The sequence below is a fragment of the Bacillus rossius genome, chromosome 1 (genome assembly GCF_032445375.1).
Source record: "Bacillus rossius redtenbacheri isolate Brsri chromosome 1, Brsri_v3, whole genome shotgun sequence".
In the NCBI taxonomy this organism is placed as follows: domain Eukaryota; kingdom Metazoa; phylum Arthropoda; class Insecta; order Phasmatodea; family Bacillidae; genus Bacillus; species Bacillus rossius.
The window spans coordinates 331,305,294-331,329,153 of NC_086330.1; the positions used below are offsets into that span (position 1 = coordinate 331,305,294).

At 36.8% G+C, this 23,860-nt stretch overlaps 1 protein-coding gene across 4 annotated transcripts in view; it reads left to right on the forward strand.

Moving 5' to 3' along the window:
- Positions 1 to 21,745, forward strand: part of LOC134528048 (terminal nucleotidyltransferase 4B-like) — a 72,876-nt gene extending 51,131 nt beyond the window's left edge. The window contains exons 7-10 of one of the 4 annotated variants that reach the window (XR_010074338.1): positions 9,431 to 9,641; positions 11,134 to 11,287; positions 12,103 to 12,369; positions 20,743 to 21,745. Coding sequence is in view for 1 of the 4 variants with exons in the window: in XM_063361249.1 (XP_063217319.1) it covers positions 9,431 to 9,641; positions 11,134 to 11,287; positions 12,103 to 12,254 (517 nt within the window). In the remaining 3 variants the exon portion in view is untranslated. Of the gene's footprint in view, positions 1 to 468; positions 6,952 to 9,430; positions 9,642 to 11,133; positions 11,288 to 12,102 lie in introns of those variants that run through there. The other 3 variants (XR_010074337.1, XM_063361249.1, XR_010074336.1) reach the window with 3 other exon arrangements.
- The last annotated feature ends 2,115 nt before the right edge of the window (positions 21,746 to 23,860 follow it).

Consider the following 23,860-nt stretch of genomic DNA (forward strand, 5'->3'; position numbering starts at 1 on the left):
GGTCAGCAGCCGTAGGGAAAGTCTCTTGCCCGAACATGTGGAACAGCTAGTATTTTTACATGCTAATTTGAAGCATAAGAAAACTGTGTGATGTCCTTTAAAAATATACTCGTGTGTATTTTGGCAATGTAAAACTAGTATTAGCAGAGTAATGTATGGCTATAATTTTTAATATGTATTGTATTTTTTTTTTAAATTGTTAAATTGCAACTGCAAGGCTACAAGTTAATTTATTATTGTTCCATTTGAGTGTTATTTATTTATGCTACTTAAATTTTATTCCTAATATACAAAAAGTAATGAGGTTAGGTACATGTGTTTCACTATAAATAATTGCAGTGAGAAATTAGTATGTTGAAATTTTCAGTTGTATTGTTTAGTTTGGAAGTGAAAAAATTTTTTAGAGGATTATGTTGGCTTCTTATATTATTCTTATACTCAATGTTGCTTAAGAATCTGTAATTTCTATTCAGTAATTTTTATAAGCAAAAGCAATATAGGATTACCTTTACTTTCAGTAGCAATATGTGGATTTGTGAATAGTCAGTATATTGAATCTATTACTAATTTTAATAAAATTACCTACCAATATGTGTTGTGATGTATCTCTATGAGAGGAAGTAAAGGACAGTAGCCAAGATGGCCAGATGAAGCATGTGTTTTTGTCTAGAGTTGGTTCACCAATCCCTTCCAATCCAATGGACGGTACGGTAATGACGACGGTGAAGTGAACATAACCCAAACAAGAGATGGACGGGCTAAAACCACAGAGACCGTTTAGCTTTGATGGGGATCTGGCGGTTAATTGGAAACGGTGGAAACAACAGTTCCAGATCTACATGACAGCCACAGGGGGCGAGAGCAAGAGTGAAGAGGTAAAAATAGCCACTTTATTACATGTGGTTGGTGAAGAGGCGCAAGACCTATATTATACACTGGATGTATCCGAGAAAAACAGGAAGGAGTATAAAACAGTTTTGCAGAGTCTGGAATCATACTTTCTTCCAAAGACCAATCAGATTGTTGATCGGCACAAGTTTAATAATCGTGTACAACAGGAAAGTGAAACGTTTGACTCTTTTATAACTGCACTCCGGCGACTTAGTGCTAATTGTGGTTACGAAGGCCTACGAGATGACATGATAAGAGACCGAATCGTGTGCGGAGTACGTGACACGCGTCTAAAAGACAGGTTATTAAGAGAACCAAATATGACCCTCGCAAAGGCGGTACAGATATGCAAAGCGGCAGAACAAACGCAGGAGTTATTGGAAGCTATAGACAAAAAGGAAGCGGTGCATGAAGTTTACACGAGCAGCTATGCAGAAGCAGGAAGACAGGACACCTCTACCAAGAGAGACGAACACCAGGGGAGGCTACATACACAAAGGAATACAGATGGATATAGGGCTGGACAGTACAACAACAAGCAACACCTGCCCAACAACATTCACCACTCCAAAGGCAATGGCTATCAGCGTGGACGTGGCGGGAAGCAGAGGTTTCCTACAAGTAAGGCAACCTTTGGACACAGAGAGTATTATCCTAGCAGCGAAGGTATGTACAATAAACATAACTATGTAGAGCAAGGGTGTCAGAGGTGCGGACTGCAACATACAAACTCTAGTTGTCCGGCGTTCAAGGAAATATGTAGAAAATGCAACAAACGGGGACACTTTGCACGAGTTTGTAGATCTAAATCTGTTCATGAAATAAACAGACAGGGGACTGATGCTCATTGTGTGAATGATCTGATGTTAGGGTGCATTACTACCAATCAGTCGGACGAGGTTACAGGTGAAAGACAAGGACAGTGTAATGTGCATGGTAAAGTAATGGATGTTCAATCTAGAGAGTGTAAAATTGGTGACATGGAAACTGAGTGGTTTTGTAAATTGAAAGTGTCACCTAATCATTATGTCAACTTCAAAGTAGATACAGGAGCTCAGGTTAATGTTTTACCTGAGGAAACCTTTCTTACATTACAAAAGAGAAGTGATGCCTTGCTCACGTCAAATGTTAAACTCAAAAGTTATGCGGGTACTGAAATACCTGTGATAGGCAAGTGTTTCTTACATTGTCATACGCCACGAGGACAATCAGGGGTACTAGAGTTCCAGGTTACGAGAGTAAAAAATTCCGTACCTATAGTTGGGTTGACGGGCATCCAACAATTACAAATACTTCAAAGGGTGGAACTCGTAGGAGCTCACCAAGACCCACACATCACAAGTCTGCTTTCACAATATAAAAATTTATTTGAGGGTCTTGGAGAGATAAAAGTTCATCCACGTACCTTAGTGCTACGAGAGGGTAGTAAGGCACCAGCGGCCGTATTTCAGAGAATACCGTTCGCACTCCATGATAAGTTGAGGGAGGAGATTAATAGGATGATCAAACTTAAGGTAGTGGAGAAAGTAGAGGAGCCAACAGATTGGCTCAATCCTATAGTAATTGTAAGGAAGCCATCAGGGGACATACGGGTTTGTCTTGACCCACAGTCTTTAAATGCAGCAACTATGAGAGAACACTGCAGAATGCCAACATTTGAGGAAGTCACTGTAAAAATGAAAGGAGCTCAGTATTTCAGCACATTGGATGCAAATAGGGGTTTTTGGCAAATAGGCCTCACAGATGAAAGTTCAAAACTAACCACATTTGATTCTCCATCACATGGAAGACTTCGGTTTACACGCTTACCGTATGGCTTGACCTGTGCTCCGGAAATTTTTTACAGTGTCTTCAGCCAATTGTTCAAAGATCTGGAAGGAGTACAGGTGTATGTAGATGATGTTATAGTTTTTGGTGTTGATAGAGCGGAGCATGATCGAAGGTTGGAACAAGTTCTCAAACGAGCAAAACAAATGAATGTTACATTTAATCTAGAGAAGTGTAAGTTTGGACTTACAGAAGTCAGGTATATTGGGCACATATTTGGGAAAGACGGCATTAGGACAGATATGGATAAGGTGAGGGCCATCTTAGAATTCCCGGAACCTAAAAACGTGACAGAATTACAAAGGTTCTTGGGAATGGTCAACTATTGGGGAAAATTTGTACCCAATCTTTCGGAAAAAACAGATGCGTTACGTGGGTTGTGTCGAAAGAATGTTGTTTGGTCATGGAACGACCAACACCACACAAGATTTGAACACTTAAAAACACTTTTGACCTCCACACCTATCCTACAGTATTTTGATCATGACGATGAGGTAGTGCTGTCAGTGGATGCGTCACAGAACGGCTTAGGAGCGGTTTTGATGCAATCTAAAGGCCCAGTAGCGTTTGCATCCAAATCACTATCTCCTGCACAAAAGAATTACGCACAAATAGAAAAAGAGCTCCTTGCAATTGTGTATGGCTGTGAGCGATTTCATCAATACCTCTATGGCCGCAAAGTTTTAGTAGAGACGGACCACAAGCCGTTGGAGGCTATATTCAAAAAACCACTCGAAAAATGTCCTCTTAGATTACAAAGAATGAGAATTAAATTGCAGAATTACAACTTAACGTTAAAATATGTGCCGGGTAAAGATCTCATAGTCGCGGATGCGTTATCAAGGGCAGGAGGTCCAGACGACAAACTAGAATTACACGAACAGGAAATAGCAGCTCATCAGGGCATGGTAGTGCATTTCATACAAGCAACTCAGGACATGTGGGAAAGACTACGGTTAGAAACCTTGAGAGATGAGACTTTGATCCCACTTAAAGGCATCATAATGAATGGATGGCCTAAAGAGAGAACACAGGTAGAAGCTAACATAAGACCCTTTTGGTCATACAAGGAAGATTTAACAGTACACGAGGGAGTTATTTTTAAAGGCAAACAGATAGTAGTTCCGCAGAGTATGAGACAGGATCTCTTAGACAGAGTTCATTATGGACACATGGGGATACAAAAGTGCAAATGGAGGGCCAGGGAGTGTATATTTTGGCCTGGAATGGCAAAGCAAATTGAAGATAGGGTAAGTAACTGTGCGACATGTAAGGAGGTACAGAACCTGAGTCCCAAGGAACCGATAGTCAGCAGAGAAATACCGAGTAGGCCTTGGCAAATAATAGCAGCAGACATTCTACATTTCAAGGGGAAGGACTATCTACTAGTAATTGATGCCTACTCAAAGTACCCTGAGTTCAGTCAGTTAACGAGTCTCACATCAGGTCACGTAGTGGGGCACTGCAAAGCTATAATGGCGAGACATGGGATACCGGAGGTACTTTATAGCGACAATGGGCCACAGTTTTCTTCACAGGAGTTTAAGGGATTTGCACACAACTGGGACTTTACACATAAGACATCTAGTCCTATGTACCCCCAGTCAAATGGACTTGTGGAAAGGTATGTGCAAACAGTGAAAAATATGCTCAAAAAGGCAGTGAAGGACCGTAGAGATGTGATGCTGGCGCTCTTAGAATACAGAAACACACCGGTCGACAGTCACTTACAATCACCGGCTCAGAGGTTGTTTGGTAGACGACTAAGGGGGTTAATGCCACACTCAGCGGACATGCTTCGGCCACAGCAACAGCCAGACATACACCAGGACTTACTGGGCAAACAACAAAATCAGGAAAAATATTATAACAGGGGAACAAGGAAGCTAGAGCCACTGGCGGTAGGGACCAATGTAGGAGTTAGATGTGGTGATGCATGGAAAAGGGGCAATATTGTCAGAATTCTCGATAGACCCAGGGGTTACCGGGTGTGTTTAGAGAATGGGTATGAAGTTGAAAGGAACCGGAGACATCTAATGGATAATTTTACGGGAAAACCTTTTGAAAGGATACGAGAGGAAATACCGCAAGCTCAGGAAGATCAACAATCAAATAATCAACCACACATGCAGGATGATGTAGTTCAGAATAGACCAACACAGCCTCTTGAGGATAGTAACATGGTAGATTTTAAAGGGTTTGATGAGACAGAAGTTGGACAAGGGCACGGTTATAGAGAATGGGATTTTAGAAAAGGACGTGAGGACGGCATAGTAGAAAATACAGTAGTGTCAAGGTCAGGAAGAGTAATAAAAACACCAGTGTACTTAAATGACTATGTACCTTAGAAGTTGTGAGGTATGTCTATGAAGGAAGTGGATCAGTGTATGTTCAGTGTATTTACAGGATTAATTGTAAACACAAATAGATATGTTGTGATGTATGTCTATGAAGGAAGTGGATCAGTGTATGTTCAGTGTATTTACAGTATTAAGTGTAAACACAAATAGATATGTTGTGATGTATGTCTATGAAGGAAGTGGATCAGTGTATGTTCAGTGTATTTACAGGATTAATTGTAAACACAAATAGATAAATTCTAATGAATGTAGGAACTGGAAAAAAGGGAGATGTTGTGATGTATCTCTATGAGAGGAAGTAAAGGACAGTAGCCAAGATGGCCAGATGAAGCATGTGTTTTTGTCTAGAGTTGGTTCACCAATCCCTTCCAATCCAATATATAACAATATGCAACTTGCATTTTGTTTTCACTTGTTTAACTACATATGTGCAGTTAAAAAATTTTTAGAGTAACAAAATTCAGTATTTAAAATTACAGCAGAAAAAAATATTTACTATTCGATTTGGCTTCGCACGAATAGTAAGTATTCGCTTCGCACTTCGCTTCGCATTGAAAAACTGGTATTCGCACAGGCCTACAAGTAACTGCCGTCAGAGGTCAGAGAAAAATGTTTCCCAAACCTGGAAAGACAGAATTATTCATTACAGGTTTGCTAGCCACCCTGTATTGTTATATTTTATTTTAAGATTTATGTATTACAAATTTTTATGCATGAAGAGATGGATTTAAAAAATAGGCTTTTAAGTTATAAGTTTACAATATTAGATTTTCCTCTATTCTTGGATACAGCATGTATAGAGATGGTGATTTTTAGTTTTTGCTAAATAGATGCTAAAATATGCTAAATTATATTTTTTCCGCTATAAAATGCGAAATCTAGACTATTCCGAGATAAATGTGAAATCAAGGTATAAAACGTAGATTCGTCTTCACTCTACACAATTTATTTACCGATTGTATTTTGTTTCAGTTCAGTATCAAAAGAAACCATCATTTTATGGCGTATTCAGCACAAGTATCTTATTGTCACGTCATTTACAACTACTATTGTTCGTAAATATTGAATGTAGAATGGCCATCCGTACCTTGCGATTGTAAACAAAGCAAAGAACAACTAGCTGGAAGATTGTCCGTCATCTTGCAGAGTACAAGTTTTTAGGCCACCATATTGTGACATCTCTGCTTCGTTGCGCTAACAATTGTAAGTCCCATTTTCTGGCTGTGTTTCACGTGAAAGCAGCGTTCTTGTGTAGTCTGTGGAATGTTGCGTGTTTACCAAAACGTGCATACTCATGAATGTGTTGTATACTGTTATTTCTCGTGGTAAAAATGGGACGAAACGTCATTTCCATTCGCAATCGCATAAATGAATACAAAAGTGAACAGTTATAGGAAAGTGATACGAATATTTTAATGCGCAATTTATGTAATCGCCGTCTGGAATGGAAAAAAAAAAAAATATTTACTTGAAAAGCACATTAAATCCGAGGGACATCAGACTGCAAAAAGATTCACCGAGAAGTCGGTTGAAGAAAAAAAGTCGGTAAAACAGCAAGCAACGGTTTCTTTTTTAAAAATATACTTTTCTTCAGTAATGTAAAATGAGAGAATTGGCTAAATTGTGTTTTTTAAATGCTACAAAAAGCTAAATTTCAAATTCAAAATGCTAAATGTCATTATTTTAAATGCTATAAATCACCATCTCTAAGCATGTAGCTTTCAAGTGTATTTGTAACTTAGTGCAAGATAATTATATACTACAGTAAAACCTTTTTGTTGCGATCACCTCTCTATTACAACCCCATTTCGAGGAACCGTGAAATAATTCCCGAAAATCTGAAGAAAATCGGACAGAAAATAAGTTTCTTGTGGTGAGTAGCGTGTTACTGCGTTTCTCTTGGCGAGTGCTGTACTGCCGTAGGCAGCTATATCTAAAAATAGATACCACTTCCTGTCGACCGCTGTCAGCGCTTGACAACCCCTATTCCACGTCCCTTTGCTGGCAGGGTGCAGATAAAGGTTTTTGTGGCAACATGTTTACGTTTAGCTTTTTGCGAGTGTCTAGTGTGGTACGCAGTTAAGGCAAAGCTACGTGCTGGATTTCTCTTGATTTTGATTACTATCGGTTGATAATGTTTGCTTAGTTTTTGAAGTCCGATTTGGTATCTTTTCTGGCTTGAATTTGTGAACTATTGTTGATGACTTATGCAGGTTTTTCTTCTTCCCCCCCCCCCCCCCCCCCCAATTTTGTGTATTATGACTTAATAAATAAAATACCATTAAATATTAATTACTATTAATACAATGCAGGAAAAACCCTCCGGCCGCAGCGTGTGAACATGGTAGTTGGCCGTTCCCTCGCCCTTGCTCACCCTCACCCTGTACCGTGCGCTGCGGCCGATCTCGGATGCACGTTATCTGCTTCATTTTAACGACAGTACAAATATATTTAAACTGTCAGCAAATTGATAAACGCTTTGTGTCCGCAAAACAGGGCACAACACTAGCCCGCCAGTTGTTTTCATTCAAAACATGGCTAAAGAACTTGCATGGATCAGGCTGAAAACATCTGGCAATACGTGTAGGTTATAAGGAATCTTGTTATGAATTAGGATGTTATGTTTTTCGAGTAGAAATACACAGCGACCGACTGGATGCACGCCCGCCTCGACTTGTTTTAACTGCCACAGTGATCTTTATTTTGACAACTCAAGCAATTATCTTTTCCCGTGGGTTGATAGAAAAAGGTCGCTTCACCCAGCATAAAAAAAAAGGCTACACCACTTATTCCCCACGCAGGAAACACACTGGCAGCCGTCTGTCTCCCCCGCATTTATCTTTCTTCTAACATTCCACGTCTCGCCTCTCGCGCGAGCAATAACGAAACAACCACGCATTGGGCCGCTTTATGCTTTGTTTGGTGACAGCAGCTTGATTTTATTCGGTATATTTCTTTTTATAGGACCCTTGCTATTAAAATACATTTATATTTAAGTTTGAAAGCTTGTAAATTTCTTGCCAGAGATGACTGAACTCGAACTTGGTGTGAAAAGTGACATATTTTGACATACTTTTTTTTGGGCGTGTTTCGTGTGAAGGGAGGGGTCCGAAAATATTTACAACGATCTTACCCCTCCCTCATCGCTTTAGTACCCCATTCATAATAGCCCAATTTTACGGGAGAAGGGATGGTGACAAGAGCATTTTCTCACTGATGGTTTTTCAAAGGGGAGCGAAGTTGGGGTGTTATAAGGGAGGACACTAGTTTGTGCCTCACGTGAGGCAAGATCTCACCGCTGCGCTGTGATCGCAACCTCGCATACACATTCCGTGTCAGTGTACTTTAACATTTTTTTTTTCATGTTGTTTTGTAATGGTTTGTGTGTCTGGAAGGGATGAGCTAGCCTTGAAAAATGTTAACGAGGGGAGGGAGGGGTGAGCTTATGCGTCATGAAGCCGCTGCCGCTGCCGCCAGCCAGCCGTGCGAGCTTAGTGTGCGCACACTCGCGTTGCAGAACCTACAGGAAATGTCCCATTATTTTTGTATTATTCTTACATGAACATTATTGGAAGTATTAAAGCCGTCACAAAAATACGCTGTGTGTTAAAATTAACAGATTTTAATGATCTTTCATTTAGTTTTTTTTTTTTTTTTAAATTTTCTGATTTTCACATTTTGGTCAAAATGTCCAATTTTTTGACGGTTCCCGAGAATGTATTCGTAAAATCACTGCTTCGTTAAATCCGGGGTTTGTGACATCAAGGTTCTAGTGTATTTAACTACGGCAAGCAGAAAACGTACATGTAAACTAACCAGTAAAAATAAACTGTATTTTAATATATTTTTTTTAGAGGTGGCCTGTAGGGCCACGGACTTGTCATGAATGTTGAAGTGGGTTTAAAGCAAAGCCGTCTAGCATTGTGAGTGACAGCATCCTGCCATTGTACGGCTGGTTTTTTAGCGAGTAGTGGTTTGTAAGAGGGGGAGGGGGGTGTTGAAATCAACTGAAAATTTCGGAAACATCTATTACGACCCTCCCTCTATTACGACCCTATTCCTGGGAACCGTGAGGGGTCGTTTCGGAGAGGTTTGACTGTATCTTAGATAAAAAATACAAGTAGCAATTTACCACTACCAACAAAACAATATCAACTGCTTCCAGCCTGCACCCAGGTCAGCAAAGTAAAATGCAGTGGTCTTCCTCTTTCACTCCACCATTCCTCATCAAGGATAAGAAAAAATTTTCTAATGTATATGTGAATTGCCTTGTATTGTATAAATTTGACGAATGTTTAACAAACAGTTGGTTGTTATAGAGTTTTGACTGTGTGTGTATAAACATTTTGCAGTGTCCTGGGGCGAGTTATCCGCGTGACGGACGAAGTAATTTCGTATCGCGCGTGGATCAAGACAGAGTTCCCGCTGTCAAACACCCAGCAGGGCCAGTCGTACGCAGCTGTGACGTGCACCAGAAAGCCAGAGGACGACTCCCTCAGCTCTTCGAGTGGCAGCAGCGAACCATCGACTCTCGACTCGGCCAGTTCCAACTGCAGCGACACTGTGAGTGGAAAACAATTCCTCTCCTTCGGAGGGATTTTTTTGTTATCATCTAATGCAATTCTGTAATTGTGGTTTTGCAACTTCTTGGTGTCAAAATTTTAGCCATTTCTTTGTACCTTTGCATACTCATAATGTCCATGCTGTTTTGCTTCACTAAGTATGCAGATGCAGTGAACACATTTAATAGTTAATTCCACTTACGAAAATTTCCTGCATAATAAATAGAGATGGGTCAATTCAGCATTCTTCAATTCAGATTCCACAATTGCCTTCAATTCCAGATTCATTTACGATTCTAAATTTTACTTTCTTTCTGAATTATATTAAAGCTATTTAAGCAGAAGGCAAATATGAAGAATAAAATTTAAGAAATCTAAATATATGTACATTTTCTGACATAAGAAAATAGTTTAGGTCTCAATACCATAACAATATTGATATCACCAACAACATGGCGGCGTTGACATCATTACTGCTTCTACATTCTTACGAGACAAGTGCTGAAGTATTGGATTTTTGGGCAGGGTGCATGCTTGTTTGCACAAAATACTTTACTTTATGAAAACAATTTTTGGGTATCTTTTTCTACACTATAGCCGTACTTATTCTAATTCAGAACACAATACCGAAGATAAAATTCCCACAGTATTTGTATTGTAAACAGGGAGTATAGGTAACAGCTAGTGAAGTACCTATAACACATCTTCCATCTCCAATTCAGCTTCTGTTTCAGCAGTAACAAGTGCTGGATGCATGCCAATGCCTGCTACAGCAATGAAAAATGTTAGAACCATACATTTGCAGTCTCTTGAAATCCAGCTAAACCTGCTGGTATTCATAAGCATTTGCTAAATGATAACATGACAAAAGCGGAAGTGCTATGGGCAATGCAATATGTGATGACTCACAAATCCATGCAAAGTGCTGCATCAGACGTTAATCTCTTTATTCAAAGTTTCTTTGCTTTGCTATAGTTTTTCATTTTTCTAACTAAAAGTACAGCTGCAATTGCGAACGATGAAATGATAGCATCCCATGGCGACAGAAACCACAAAACTGAGTGTGTGTGTGGGGGGCTTCGGTTCAGTCCAAACTGTCGGTTCGGGCTGAACAGTCCGAACTGGGAGCTGTACTGATCGTGTTCCGACTTTCTGTTTATATAGTTTGAGCATGTTTAGTGTAGTGTATAGACTTTGAACATTTTAAACTTCCCGCCCTGCAGGGCATTGTGGTTGGTCACTCTGGAGTGGTCAGGAAGTAGGTTGGTGCACCTGCACACAGGAAGAAGACAGTCTGATAATCAACATGGTGGTGAGTGGATGTTGGTTACTATCGAGACTCGTTTCAGTCTAACTATAGTTGCTTACAAATGTTGCATCTGCTAATTATTTCAGTCCACATCTCTTCGTGCAACAGATCGTGTGTGGGGGCCCTTAAACAGTGGTTTATCAGTTAATTTCATGCTGACGTAGTTATGCTTGTTTGCCGGCAGGATTCGGAGAGCAGCAGGGGATCGAACACCGGTGTTGTGCCGGCGACCAACACAGTCGTGCTGATGCCAAACATCTACCCGCACATGATGGCCCAGCGGGGTCCAGTCTCGCATCGGGGGTACTCGAAGCAACGCCGGTTCACGTCCCCCCAAGGTCAGTGTGACTGATGGAACAATGAATGTCCCACCGTTGAGTTTTTGAAAATATGTTAGTTTTATTAATTGGGATTATAATACAAATATCAAATTGGAATAGTAGAAGTGATAATTTTAATGCCACCACAAAATTTTTTAGTGTAGTGCCTTCTGAAAATTGGACAAATTGGTAATACTAATCTGAAAGGTTTACTCAGTTGCAATAAATATATGAAAAATGTTTTTGAAATATTTAGATTTCTATAGAAAAAAGTTTTTTAATTAAATACTTAACCAAACTTACCTTTCACTTCAGTTTTTATTCACCTGTTTTCCACTACTATGTTTATGATATCAAAATATTTTGTTATTGAAATTTGTTTTCTGTGTTACGAATCTATGACCTACTGCATGAAGTTTTCAGAAATGGCATTGATCTACTCATGGAAACAGCTGTATTTCGTGTTAAAGTTACATTTTCCACATAAATGTTCAAATTTCGCAAGCAAAAAAAAAACGCTGAATTAAGTCATTTTTCACAAATTTCACGCTTTACCATTTTCGTGGTCCCTACTCACAAGGTCATATATTAATAACAATTGAATATTCGTTATTTTGAATTGTTAGTTATCAAAAATAATGGAATTGAATAGAAATAACTATTTTTATTCTAAAATGTGAATTTTTGCATAGGCCTGCAAATACATCAGAAAATGTCAGGAACTCGAACAAATTTCACTGTAAACCACCAATTACTTGGATGGAAGAAATGGGCATTCCCTAACACCTGGTATAAACGAGCTCTTCCCAACCACTGTGTTTGGATGTTTCCAGTTGCCCACCAACCACCTCGCAACAGCTACCCCCACCACCAGTCGCTGCAAGGCGGCGGCAACATGGACATGCAGAACTCGTATGTGGTGATCAACCAAAAGGGCCTCCGGGGAGCGCCCGCGAAGCGACGCAAGAACTACAATGTGCGATGATGTTGGGTGCACCTCGGTCTTTCCTGCAGCTAACCCAACAGTTGGAGCCGCGGAGATTCCTGCTTCTGCGAACAGGACACAATCCGAAAGTACAAATTTTCATTTCATATGTCTGGTAGGTTTGAAAGTGGTTGGAACTTTTTGTTGTACTTATTGCACTCGGACATTTGTAGTTAAAATGTCAAACAATTTTTTTTTTTCTTCATCATGGTGAAAGGCATTTGGCAAACCTTCATTTCAGACATAACTGACTCATTGAAGGAGGCAAGGGGAGGCAGATGTTTAGTGGGTGCAGAATTTTCTGATAGCAATTGAGTTACACTTATTTTTTTATAAGAATTTCATATTTCATATGGATAGTTCTCCTTTGAAAAGGTCATGATTGTTTTATTTTCGGCTGAAAGTTTTACTCCAATAGTCTGTAACACACTTGTAATAAAAATTATGGCTGAGTACAGCAGTATGGGTGTTTTGAGGATTTACTGGTTGTTTGGTAAGTCATGTTTAGAGACCCTATTTTGTGGTAAATAAGAATGACAGATTTCGGCATAAAAATTGTGCTGTTTCAGTATGTTAAGGCGGTGAATTTTATCATATTTCGTTGCAAAAGCTGTGGAAAAAAAAATTGGCCTATATATTATTTATTGAAAATTTTTGGTTAAAAAAAGTGACTGTATGTAGCAGTCTTGTAAACAAAACCATATTTTACACAAACAAAAATGCACAAGAGTAAAAGTGGGCTATATTATATAAGAACTTCTAAAAGTTACTCACCAGCAGTACAAAACACAAAGGGCAGAAAAATAATAAAAGTACAATAACAACATAACGCTAATTAAAATATGATAACATGACTTCCATGTTGGATGGTTTCAAGTTATAGCTTTTGTCTGTTAATACATTTCCATAAGCTGAAAAAGCACGTTCACAGTCAACATTGGTCACTGGCATCCACAAAACATTTGCTGCCAATGTTGCAAAAACTGGATGCTCCTCCTTCAGTCCCAGGACAACATCAAGGATGCTTCCAGAGTCTTGCTTCTTCATTGATTCTTGAAGTGCTTTGTAGCCTTTCAGGAAGTCTAATTTACTGTTTTCTTTGAGCAGTGGTACTTTTTGTGTCAAAGCATGAAGTTTATCGTCAGCAATATTACTGATAATATTTTGCAAGTCAAACAAAATACCCAAGCTCTTAAAACACTCACGAGCTGGATCTTGCAAGACTAACTCATTCAATTTTGTGAGACACTTTGCACCTAGGCTCCTTAACTGAGCTTTCACCTCACCTGACCGAACAGACGGAAGTGTTTTGATGATTTTCGTGGTCTTATCACCCATGATGCCATCTGCCAGCAACTCAAAACTGTTCTTGAGGTCACCAAGTTTGCCGCACAATTTATGCACCAGTGGTTTCTTGCCAGATTCCAGTTCCACTTTGTGATTTGAGAGTTGCTCAAAATGCTCAATTACAAAAGTGGCTTGGCAACTGATAACATTAATAGCAGACTGTGACAAACTCTTGAAGTAATCAACTGCTGGAACTGACAGATCTAATGTGGATACAACATATTCCACTACATCAACAAGATAATCAACAATGTACTTAACTGCAAAAAACCATGCATTCCATCGAGTCAGTATGGGTGATGGAAACAGATTGCTGGCTTTCTCCCCCTCAGGATACTTTTCTTTCAGGAAGGTGACATAGTTGTTTCCTTTTGCGAGTATTTTGAAACAGCTGCTTAGTCTTCGCAATGCATTCATTCAATTTCGGCAGTGCTTGTGGCCATAAAGACTGAATAATACTGAGTTTGTGGTCCCAGAATTGCACATGCAACAGTTCTTCTGATATAAGAACTTTCATTGAGTTAATGCACTTTGTCATATAGCGTGCACTATCACTCACAATGCAGACAATGTCGTCATACTTCACTTCAAATTTGCTGTAACAGTCTAGAAGTGCCCTTGAGCATTCAGTCGCTGTAGATGATTTCAAGACCGAAACAGATCCAATGAAAAGATCTTGCTCTGAAGAATCTGCCATTGTTTTTAACAGTACATACTATAAATACACACTGTCCTTTTCTGTCAGTCGTTTTGTTGCAGAACACTGCGAATTTCTTTCCTCGAAGGCACTCTTTAATATGATATTCTTGTTGCTCTTGTACAAGTGGAACATAATTCTGCCTTAGTGATTCTGCTTTGGATAAATCACCTGATCCTTGAATGTATGCAGTAAACCACTCCCTTAGAGACGGATGATCCAATTTCTCTAGCGGAACATTCACACTCATGAAAGCCTTCGTCGTTGCACAAATAAATTCTTTCTTGTCAAGTTTTGCCGTCTTAGTTGCCGAAGTAGAAGTACACTTGAACACAGACAACTGCTGTTTAATTCCTGACCCACTACTTCTTTTTTCTTTGTGTGTTACTCTGTTCGTGCAGTGTTTCACGCAGGTGTCTCTCCGTTGCCATTCAATTCTTTGGTTACAGTATTTGCACATTAGGATATGTTTGGCTTTATCGAATACATAAAAACCTTCACTTTCAAATTCTTGCACACGCTGAAACACGGACACAATTTTTGGCATGATTACGATTACTCTACTTAATTGTGTGCCGTATCCACGCGGTCAATGTTGTTTGTTTTTACAATATTTAATTTCCTTTTTAGTAGCCCATAGATACAATATTGACGAAGGTGATGCACAATGGTCTGCACATCTTAAGCCATCTACCTTCAGATCTATCTAGTGGCGCAAATGGAACTACCATTATTTAATCCACATTCAGATCCATCTAGTGGTGCTTATGAAACTACATACAATAGAAGTTTGCTTACTTTTTTTACATACACCTTCATCTAAGGAACGGACCTTTAATATTATTGTTGACGTGCCACAGACGACCTTCCAGCTCCAGCATCTAGTAAACTTGTTTTTGGGAGTTATGTATGTTATTAGTGTGATGTTAATATTACGTTTAACAAGCGTTTTCCACAGGATTTAGTGTAAAAATCGGTCAATTTCGCGAAAATTTGTAATTAATGAATTATTTCACATTTTCCTTGGAAATAAGTCAATTTCGCTGTTAATTTCGCATCGCGAAAAAATAGGGTCTCTAGTCATGCTTGATAAGTTTAGATAATTATTTTTTTTTGGGCGTTGTTGGTCTTTTGGTGGAAATACACAGTGAACCTTCACTATAAAGTATTTCTCTTTAAATGGGGTGTCTACATTCTATAAATTCAGGGAAAGGTCAGGGAATTTATTTGAAAACCTGGAAAAGCCGTGGAAATTCCTCAGTCATAGTAATTTAAGGGGAAAATGCCATGCTCCGATATGACGTCACCCAGACTTAAAATATGTTTTTACAGATGTTGTTTTAGTGTATAGTCATACACACTGTAAAATGGCATATGTAAGTTTCTGTGTGAACAATTTTGGGTCGTAGTAAAGTCAGGGATTTTTTTTATTACAGATTTGTGAGGAAATCCTGTTAATTATTTCTCATTTCAAAGTACAGTCAAGTCTCATTAATACAAACCTGAGGGGACCAAAAAATTTACATTTTGTAATAACTAGATTTGTATTAACCATATTTTATGCCTTCGAGAAAAATTACCTAACCAGGTACCGTATTTACTCGCATAATGTCCGCAGTAATTTGGCTACATTTTTGACAAAAAAAATGGGGTGTGGACATTATGAGGTGAAGTCCGGAAAAAAATTTTTTCCTCAAAATTTTACGTTTTGTGTAGAGTAAACAAATTGTTCTCTCATAATTAGTTTACTAGCAGAGCGCTGGTGACTGGCGACCCTCCACAGCAGACGTGAGAAATGTGACAGGTGTCGAGATAATTGGGTGTTGGCGATTAGTGGAAGACGCCACTCATTTTTTTTCTTCTCTCACTCGCGTGTGCACGCTTACGTTCAGAAGCCGCAGCCAGCCTACACAAAATAAACGCTTTGCGTGAAAAGATATTTTTTTAATCTTTCATTGAGATGGTCACTGACGGCACGGAGCAGATGTCTAATGTCTGCATTAGCCGGCGCCGGCGAGCCTCCCTCCCCGTCCCTTGCCTACTGTGTGTATAAAAAAACCGTGCGCATGTACCCCCACCACTTCTCCGCTACCTCCCCTACTTTGTGACGTAGTGTGAGTTGACGTGTACTGGCTTGTGCTGGATATAGCCCATCCCCTTGCAACTCTCGTGACGTCGCAGGCAGCTGCGCAGTAGAGTGCGAGTTTCTGAGTCCGGACGGTTTCACCACGCTACAAAACCCTCTCAGCGACTGCTCCGGAGAAATGAACAACTCAAGGTCAAAGCATTGTTGACAGCGTCGGTAAATTTCCATCCCGTTACTGCGCCTTTCAGGGGTGGCCAAAGTTGCTTTGTCTGGTGCGGACTTTATGCTGATTTTAAAAAATTCCATTTCAAGTATTTAAAAATAAATGTGCGGACTTTATGCGATTAAATACGGTACGTAGCGGATAAAAAGAACTTGCATAAATATTACGATAAGGTATGTTTCGTTTTTTTAAAATGTTTTTTCAATGTTCTGATTTTTTAGTATCGTCTACAACGAAGAAAGAGGGAGATCCAATTCTTTTGCAATTTCAGTTTTTGTTTTCTTGCAGCTGTCCACTTCATTTATGATTTTAAGCTTTTCCGCTAATGTTAACTTGTTTTGTTTGCGTTTCGTATTCATTGATACAAATAAATGCAAATCTGCCATGCACAAATAACAATAATTAGTTATTCGTTCACAGTTTCAGATAAATCACTGTATGCAACGTAATATAAACAATGGCAGCGACAATGCCATAGAAGTACGTATTTCGGTTATACCATGAAAAAAGAATACACAACCCAACGAAAAACAATATACATAGAGGCAGATTGCATTCCGTAGTTCCACATTTTGCCACCAGAGGCCTGAAAATTTTGAATATCGGAAGTATATTGACGCACAGAACCTAACATTATCTGTTGCATGTTTACACAAATCGACGCTAGAGGCGCGCCCGTGATGTAAATATTTCTTTACTTCAGCTCAAGTGCGAGTATTGCTGCTGACGCTGTTTTCATCTCTGATTTTTCGGTGTGTTTATTTTCATTTCTTACAATGGCAAAGGGCGATAAATTTGCTACGTTCCGCAAACGTTTTGGGCATTCCGAGAGTAGTAATTAAAATTTGTATTAACCATTATAATTACATATATGTACAAATACTTCTGTATGGGATGAAAATCAACTTCGAATTACATATTAACCGTATTTTGTATAAAACAAAGTTTGTACCATTTAAAAGCCTATTCTGTTTGCCGGGACCAGAAAATTGCTTCATATAAATGAGAATATATTAAACGGGTTCGTATTAATGAGACTAGAATATATTTTTTTCAGAGCCATGCAAGATGTTTTACATTTAGTAACATAACAGCTCATTGCAAAGTACTGTGGATGTTTTCAGGTATGTTATGATATTTCACTGAATTATTTTACGGCTATTCCATTGCCAGCGAGTGCTGTAGACATTAATCTTAGACATGTATTTTCTTGTATAAACATATCTAGAGCTTGCATTCTTGTAAAAAATTCCTTGTTTTATCAAGTTAAGTAAATCAGTAAATTTTTAAAATCCTTAAAGGCTCTGTCTTGTGTGCCATGTTGATTTTTTTTGTCATTACTTTTTATTTAAAGGCTATATTTAAATTTTTTAACCTTTTAACATCCATGAAACCATGAGACTACACTGAGAATATCTGTTGAAAATATTTGTGGCAGAACAAAAAATGCCAGGGAGGTATCAAGTTAAAATTTTAGAAATACATAGTCCTTAATTAAAATGTAATTATTAAAAGAAAAAATCAACATGATTTGTGAGGTCGAGGCTTGCACAAGCTTTCTTTGCTGTAAAGTTATTCCATGTACCTGAATTTGGGCGACAGTAATTTAAGTGCTAATGAGACAGTTAATTTTTTGTAATTATATATACATTATTTTATTGAGTTCCTAATGCTTGTGAAAAATTTTTAGTCCTGGATTAGTATGTTAAACTTAATCTTGCATGGATCTGAAAATATGTACTTTAAAGTGAGATATTTTATAATGATATTTCGCTGTATTGTTTCGTCTGATACATAATTGCAGCATTACACCTGAATATGCTACATAAAGAAAAAAATTAAAGAATGCCAGCAGTGTACAAAAGAAGTTTAGTATTTCATTTTTTTGACATTGTACACATTTTTAGATTTGTGTAAATATTTGGTAGAGCAATTTATTGATTTTGAAACATAAAAAACATTCATTTTCCATATCTTTAAGAAAATTTTTGGATAACGTCAGCGAAAGAAAAATTATTTAAGTTAGTTGAATAATTGAGTGCCTAAAAGAATTCTTTGGTTTTGTATGAATTTACTGTGATAGTTTTTAGAAACCATTTTGATTGAAAAAAAGTATGTATTTATTATAAATTTCCATTTGTTTAAATAAGCATCATAACTGTTCAGTTGGCAAAGATGTCTTCAATAAGAAGCTCTAAAATAGAAGTAATTGAATGTAGGTTGACATTGAATGTAAAACGATCTCAAATTCTGTACAAGGAAACTTCCAACGTAAGGTAACCACCATTTTCAAAATTGTCCAAAAAAGGGCTAACCTGACATGTGAGAATGTTTGCTTTTTATTTAAGTTTTTAGGAATTTCATAATGAAGTTTTAATCTGAAAAGTTAAACTAATAATAGGGTAACCCTTTTTTTTATTTCTAAAATTTTAGGCCCCTTTACTAATTAAGTCTAGTAAAACTTCTGCTTTAAAGTCAAATTACATTAGCCTTTTTTTTTTTTTTAAATTTTTCATTGAGAATAAAATGACACAATTCTAAAATCAATTTTCATTTGAAGGTGCATTTTTGCAATAAAATTTCATTTTCACAGAAGTGCTCTAAGTTATTTTTCTATTACAGAATAGTAAAATTGCCCAATCAAGGTTTTGTTTGTATAGTTTTGCACAATTTAAAATAAATATTGATGAAATTTAAAATCTTATAAAATGTATTGACGGTTAGCCATAAAAGCAAATTTGGCTTCGGCCTGTGTAAGGTGCTACTTCTTAATTCGTCTAGATTTTTACACTTGTTTTTATTTTTGAATTAGTTGAAAACCATTTGAGCTTAATTTACTGAAAAATATATATTTTTAATGGTTTAGTTATTTTTTTTTTACAATACCTCATCAATATTCTCAAAAATTTCGTCTTGTCATTATTTAAAATTCCTTAAATTTTCCTAAATTTTAGTATTGGTTGTGTAAAACTGCTTAATAAATTTAAAATTCCATTTGCATTAGAACAGATAGTTGCAAGAGTTTTTTAGTAAGATAAAATTTGCGTTCATGAACTACAAAATACAAAGAAATTTGTTAATATTCATTTACTTTGTTTACATTAATAGAGGCCAACCCCTACATTTGGATGCCCCTTTCCACTAAAAAAGTAATACATTTTTTTCCTTGTTCTATATCAGAATCACTATCACCAACTTGCTTTAAAACATTTGCTAATTTTTCTACATCTTTCCACCACGGTACATTATTCTCCCAGTACCTATCTTGGTACAGTTGTTTGTCTGTTTGGCATAGTGTACAACCTTGAGTTTGTAATTATTTCGGGGAAAAAACTCGAGGTTAAAATTCAGTTTATCTCATGTTGACCATAAATTGAGGTTGACATAACATTTAAGGGAAAAAAAATATTTTTAAGCTTAAACAAGCATACCAACATGAAAGTAACAATGATTTATGAACAGTTAAGTGCATTTACATGATTTTGCTTTTTTTAATATTTAAGTCTACATGAAATTTTTTTTGTGCATGATCCCAGGCCAAACTATCTTTTCATTAGCTCTCTTTAGTAATAAAAAAAAAACCAGGCCTCTTTTATGAACATTTGCCATATTAATTTTGGCATTCAAATTTGTAAATTTTGGTAACCAAACCTTATCATATACTACCTTTTTGTTGGTTAAAAACTTTTAGTAATTTAGTAATAAATTTTTTTTAAATATTTTTTGAGTTTTTAATATGTGTACACTGTACATAGCTGTGTACTCACTCATACTATATACAGTCCAGTCTGTGTACTCACTCATACTATATACAGTCCAGTCAAATGGTTTTCCTGTAAAAAAAATTGCTGAAGTTTTTTTTTCAACGATTCTGTATGTTTTTTGGAGTGCTAAATCCTGATTTCAAGTTTGCTGCTTTGTAGGTAGGCTTCACAATTTAAATTGTAAAAAAAAAAAAAAAAACTATGTTACTGCCTGCAATTGTTTTTTGTGAAAATTGTTTTTTGTGAAAATTGTTGGGTTGCAAAAAAAATTGCAATTGAAGTTTTGCCAATGCCTGCACCGAATTAACTTTAATTTGTAAAGTTTTTGGAAACATGCTAGAAAGTGATTTTGTGAAAATTGGGTTTTTCAGCGTCGTGAGCAGCCTTACGGTTAGGTTTGTTGCGAGACCCCGACGTTCCTGCGAGTGCGCACAGTATACGCGGTGTAGTAGTTTGTCCAGCAGACTTTGGAACATTGAAACAACTTCGGCGATGCTGCAACCGCGGTGTGTTGTCCATGAGGAGAAAAAAAGTGAACCTATTATGTGATACATTTTGCTGTGTGAAATATTGTGTACCATGTTCCAAGTAATTATCCCGTGACAACCGATGGTTCCAGAGCATGCGTGCACGCTTGATCATACATAATTTGCCATATATTTTGCAATATTTAGTGCAGCAATATATCTAGTGTATAGTGTTAATTGTGATCTGTTCGTTGAGTACGTGTTGTAAATTATTTGTATGAATGATTGCTTGTTGGTTTACGCGCGATGACTGAAAGTGGTTGCCGCAAAAATGTTTTCCTGACCTTTTGAGATATCTTAGTACATGAACGTTTTTAGAAATGAAATTTTATGTGAAGACTGCGTTAATACTTTTTAATCTGTGCTGCTGCATCTTGAGTTTTGTTAGCTTATTTATTTATTTTTTTGTTGTCATATTAATAATCTTGTTTGCATGTTCAAGCATGTTGTTTATCCACGAGTGAGGAGTTACAAAAGAATATATTACAGCAGCAGTGTGATTTATAACAATCACGAAAGTCATTTATACTTCTTTACCATAAAACATGATCAATATATAGTTGTAAAATTTGTATGATATCCCTTGAAATAAAAAGAATTGTATATCTCTTTTTGTTAAAAGTACAAAATATGTAAATATCACTATAAAAAAATAGTTTCTGTACTATTGTAGTACATACATAGTAGCGGTATCTTAATTAGTAAAGGTACTCTTGTAAAATCTTGTTGCAAAGAAAGTTGTAATTAAAAAAAAAAAGGTAAAATGTTTGAAACTAAAAAAAAGTGTTGCTGAAAATTGTTCTCAACACACAAAAAAAGTGCAAAATAAAAACTTACAAAAGTCAAATTTAGATTTTTCATTCATCTATACGTTTCAAATCCTTCCTTGATTATCCATATCTTGATCCATTTCAGTGCATTGAAGATATTGTGCAATTAAAATTACTAAAGTTTTACTATTAATTTATTATAATAACTGTTCAACCGGCAAAATTATTTTTGATGGATAGAATTTTATTTTTTATCTAGGCTATTTATTACAGTAGGCAATGGGAAACAACCATTAAGTAAAATGATTGCTAGTTTTGAGGGTTGAACTTAAACCATGCATGGTGGGTGACACTTTGTTCTCTATAATTAAAATTTATATTTGTGCACAACACCTTCATGTGAGAAGCATTACACACTTTCTGTTATCTTTTAACGCCATGTCCAAAATGCTTACTAAAACAAAATTAATATTATTTTATAATTTTCAATACAACAGTAAATGAAAGTACATAAAGAATTTAAATGATAAATTTGCACTATTGCGACTGTACGTCTTTTGAGGTTGTGATATTTTTTACTTAATTGTTTGTATATTGGAAGTTGTTAAACTGAAATCTCATTACAGTGTGCCTAGAAAAAGTCATACTTTTAGTACTTAATATTAATTGAAGCATGTTTTCCTCCACACAGTGTGACCCTGGTTGCCAGTGCATACTGGACTTGCTGACATTGAAAGAAAATTATTTATTTTAATTATCATTTTTTTAAATGTAATTATAGTGTGTGTGGTTAAGTAATAATTCTTAGTTCATTTATTTTCAACTTTCAGTTTAAGTTATAAGAGTTTGGTTTGGTAAAGTTGGAAGTTTTGTTACTGCTTATTATATGTTTAATATTTATTTTTATGTAGATTTTAAAAATACGTTATTAAAATGTAAAAGTGGATTTTACTGCTATGTAAAATTTTGTAGGAAATTGACTTTGGTTAATGAGCTATATTTATGCAGCAAATAGTTCCACTTAGTACCACTGGAAGCATGATAAAGACCAAGCATGATGCCACAATGCGTCAGCTGTGAAATTTGCTGCGCATGCGGTAGGTTTGCGCACAAAACGAAAATGCGGGAGTGCTAGTGTAACGGATTTGGAATAGGTGTTTCGGTATGAATATCTGGCCTGTTTTTGATGGTGTGCTGGAGGCACGCTTTTAGGTGTGTGTGCAGGAATGGCACACAATTTAGGTTACTCCAACTACAACACTGCTGGTAAGTTACATCAACCATGTAATTGTAGGCCCGCTGAAAAATCGAAGACCAAGGTTTGGTTCATTTATTTGCACGTCCTCTGCCAGTTAAGAAATGAACGTCCAATTTAATATAAAAAAATTGTGCCTAACGTGGTTTATGTATAAATTTGTTTGTTAACCCAAACTTTGTGAAGAAGGTTTCGAAACCATTTTCCTGATTTACGAGCGGTACTAAATACCGTACTGTGAGGTGTGGGAAATTTATATTAATCAAAATATGCATGTGTCCACTTTCTTGAAAGTGGGCAAAAATGCCCGGGATTAGGAAAAAGAAATTTACACTTTTCTTATTTATGATTGTATTTTACTTAGCATTTGTTTTAGAGGCATGTCAGTTTTGGTGAAGTTTTATTGGCTTTTTAATGTAATTTTTTATGTATAAATTTGTAGTCATTTACTAAGCATGTATGTTTTCAGTTTAATCTTTTAGATAGTTTTAGAAACTTTAAATATAATGCCATCACGTTGCCAGTTTGTGCTGAATGTAATTTAAGGTTATATTTTATTTTGCAGTTAAAAATACATTTGGAAACTTTAATTTTACTAACCTTATTTTGCCCCTTCGTCAACTTTGTTTTAAGTTAAACATCTTTTATTTTAGGACATCCCTTTGGTGGGAGAGCAGTTTTGGTTACATGTGGTTTTAAGAATTATTTAATAAACTTTTAAGAATTTGTTTACAGACATTTGGACCCTGCTCCCAGCAGGTTGTCACAGTTATGGATACTGACTCAAAAAGCGAGTAGTAGCCACAACTCTGTTGACGAGATGTTAGGGAGTTATGCCTTTATTCATCTACCCAGAAGAATTTTAATTCTGTGCATTTTGATAGTTATCAGTTTTGTTGTACAAGTCTGAAAATCAAATGTGTTCGTTGAGCAAAAT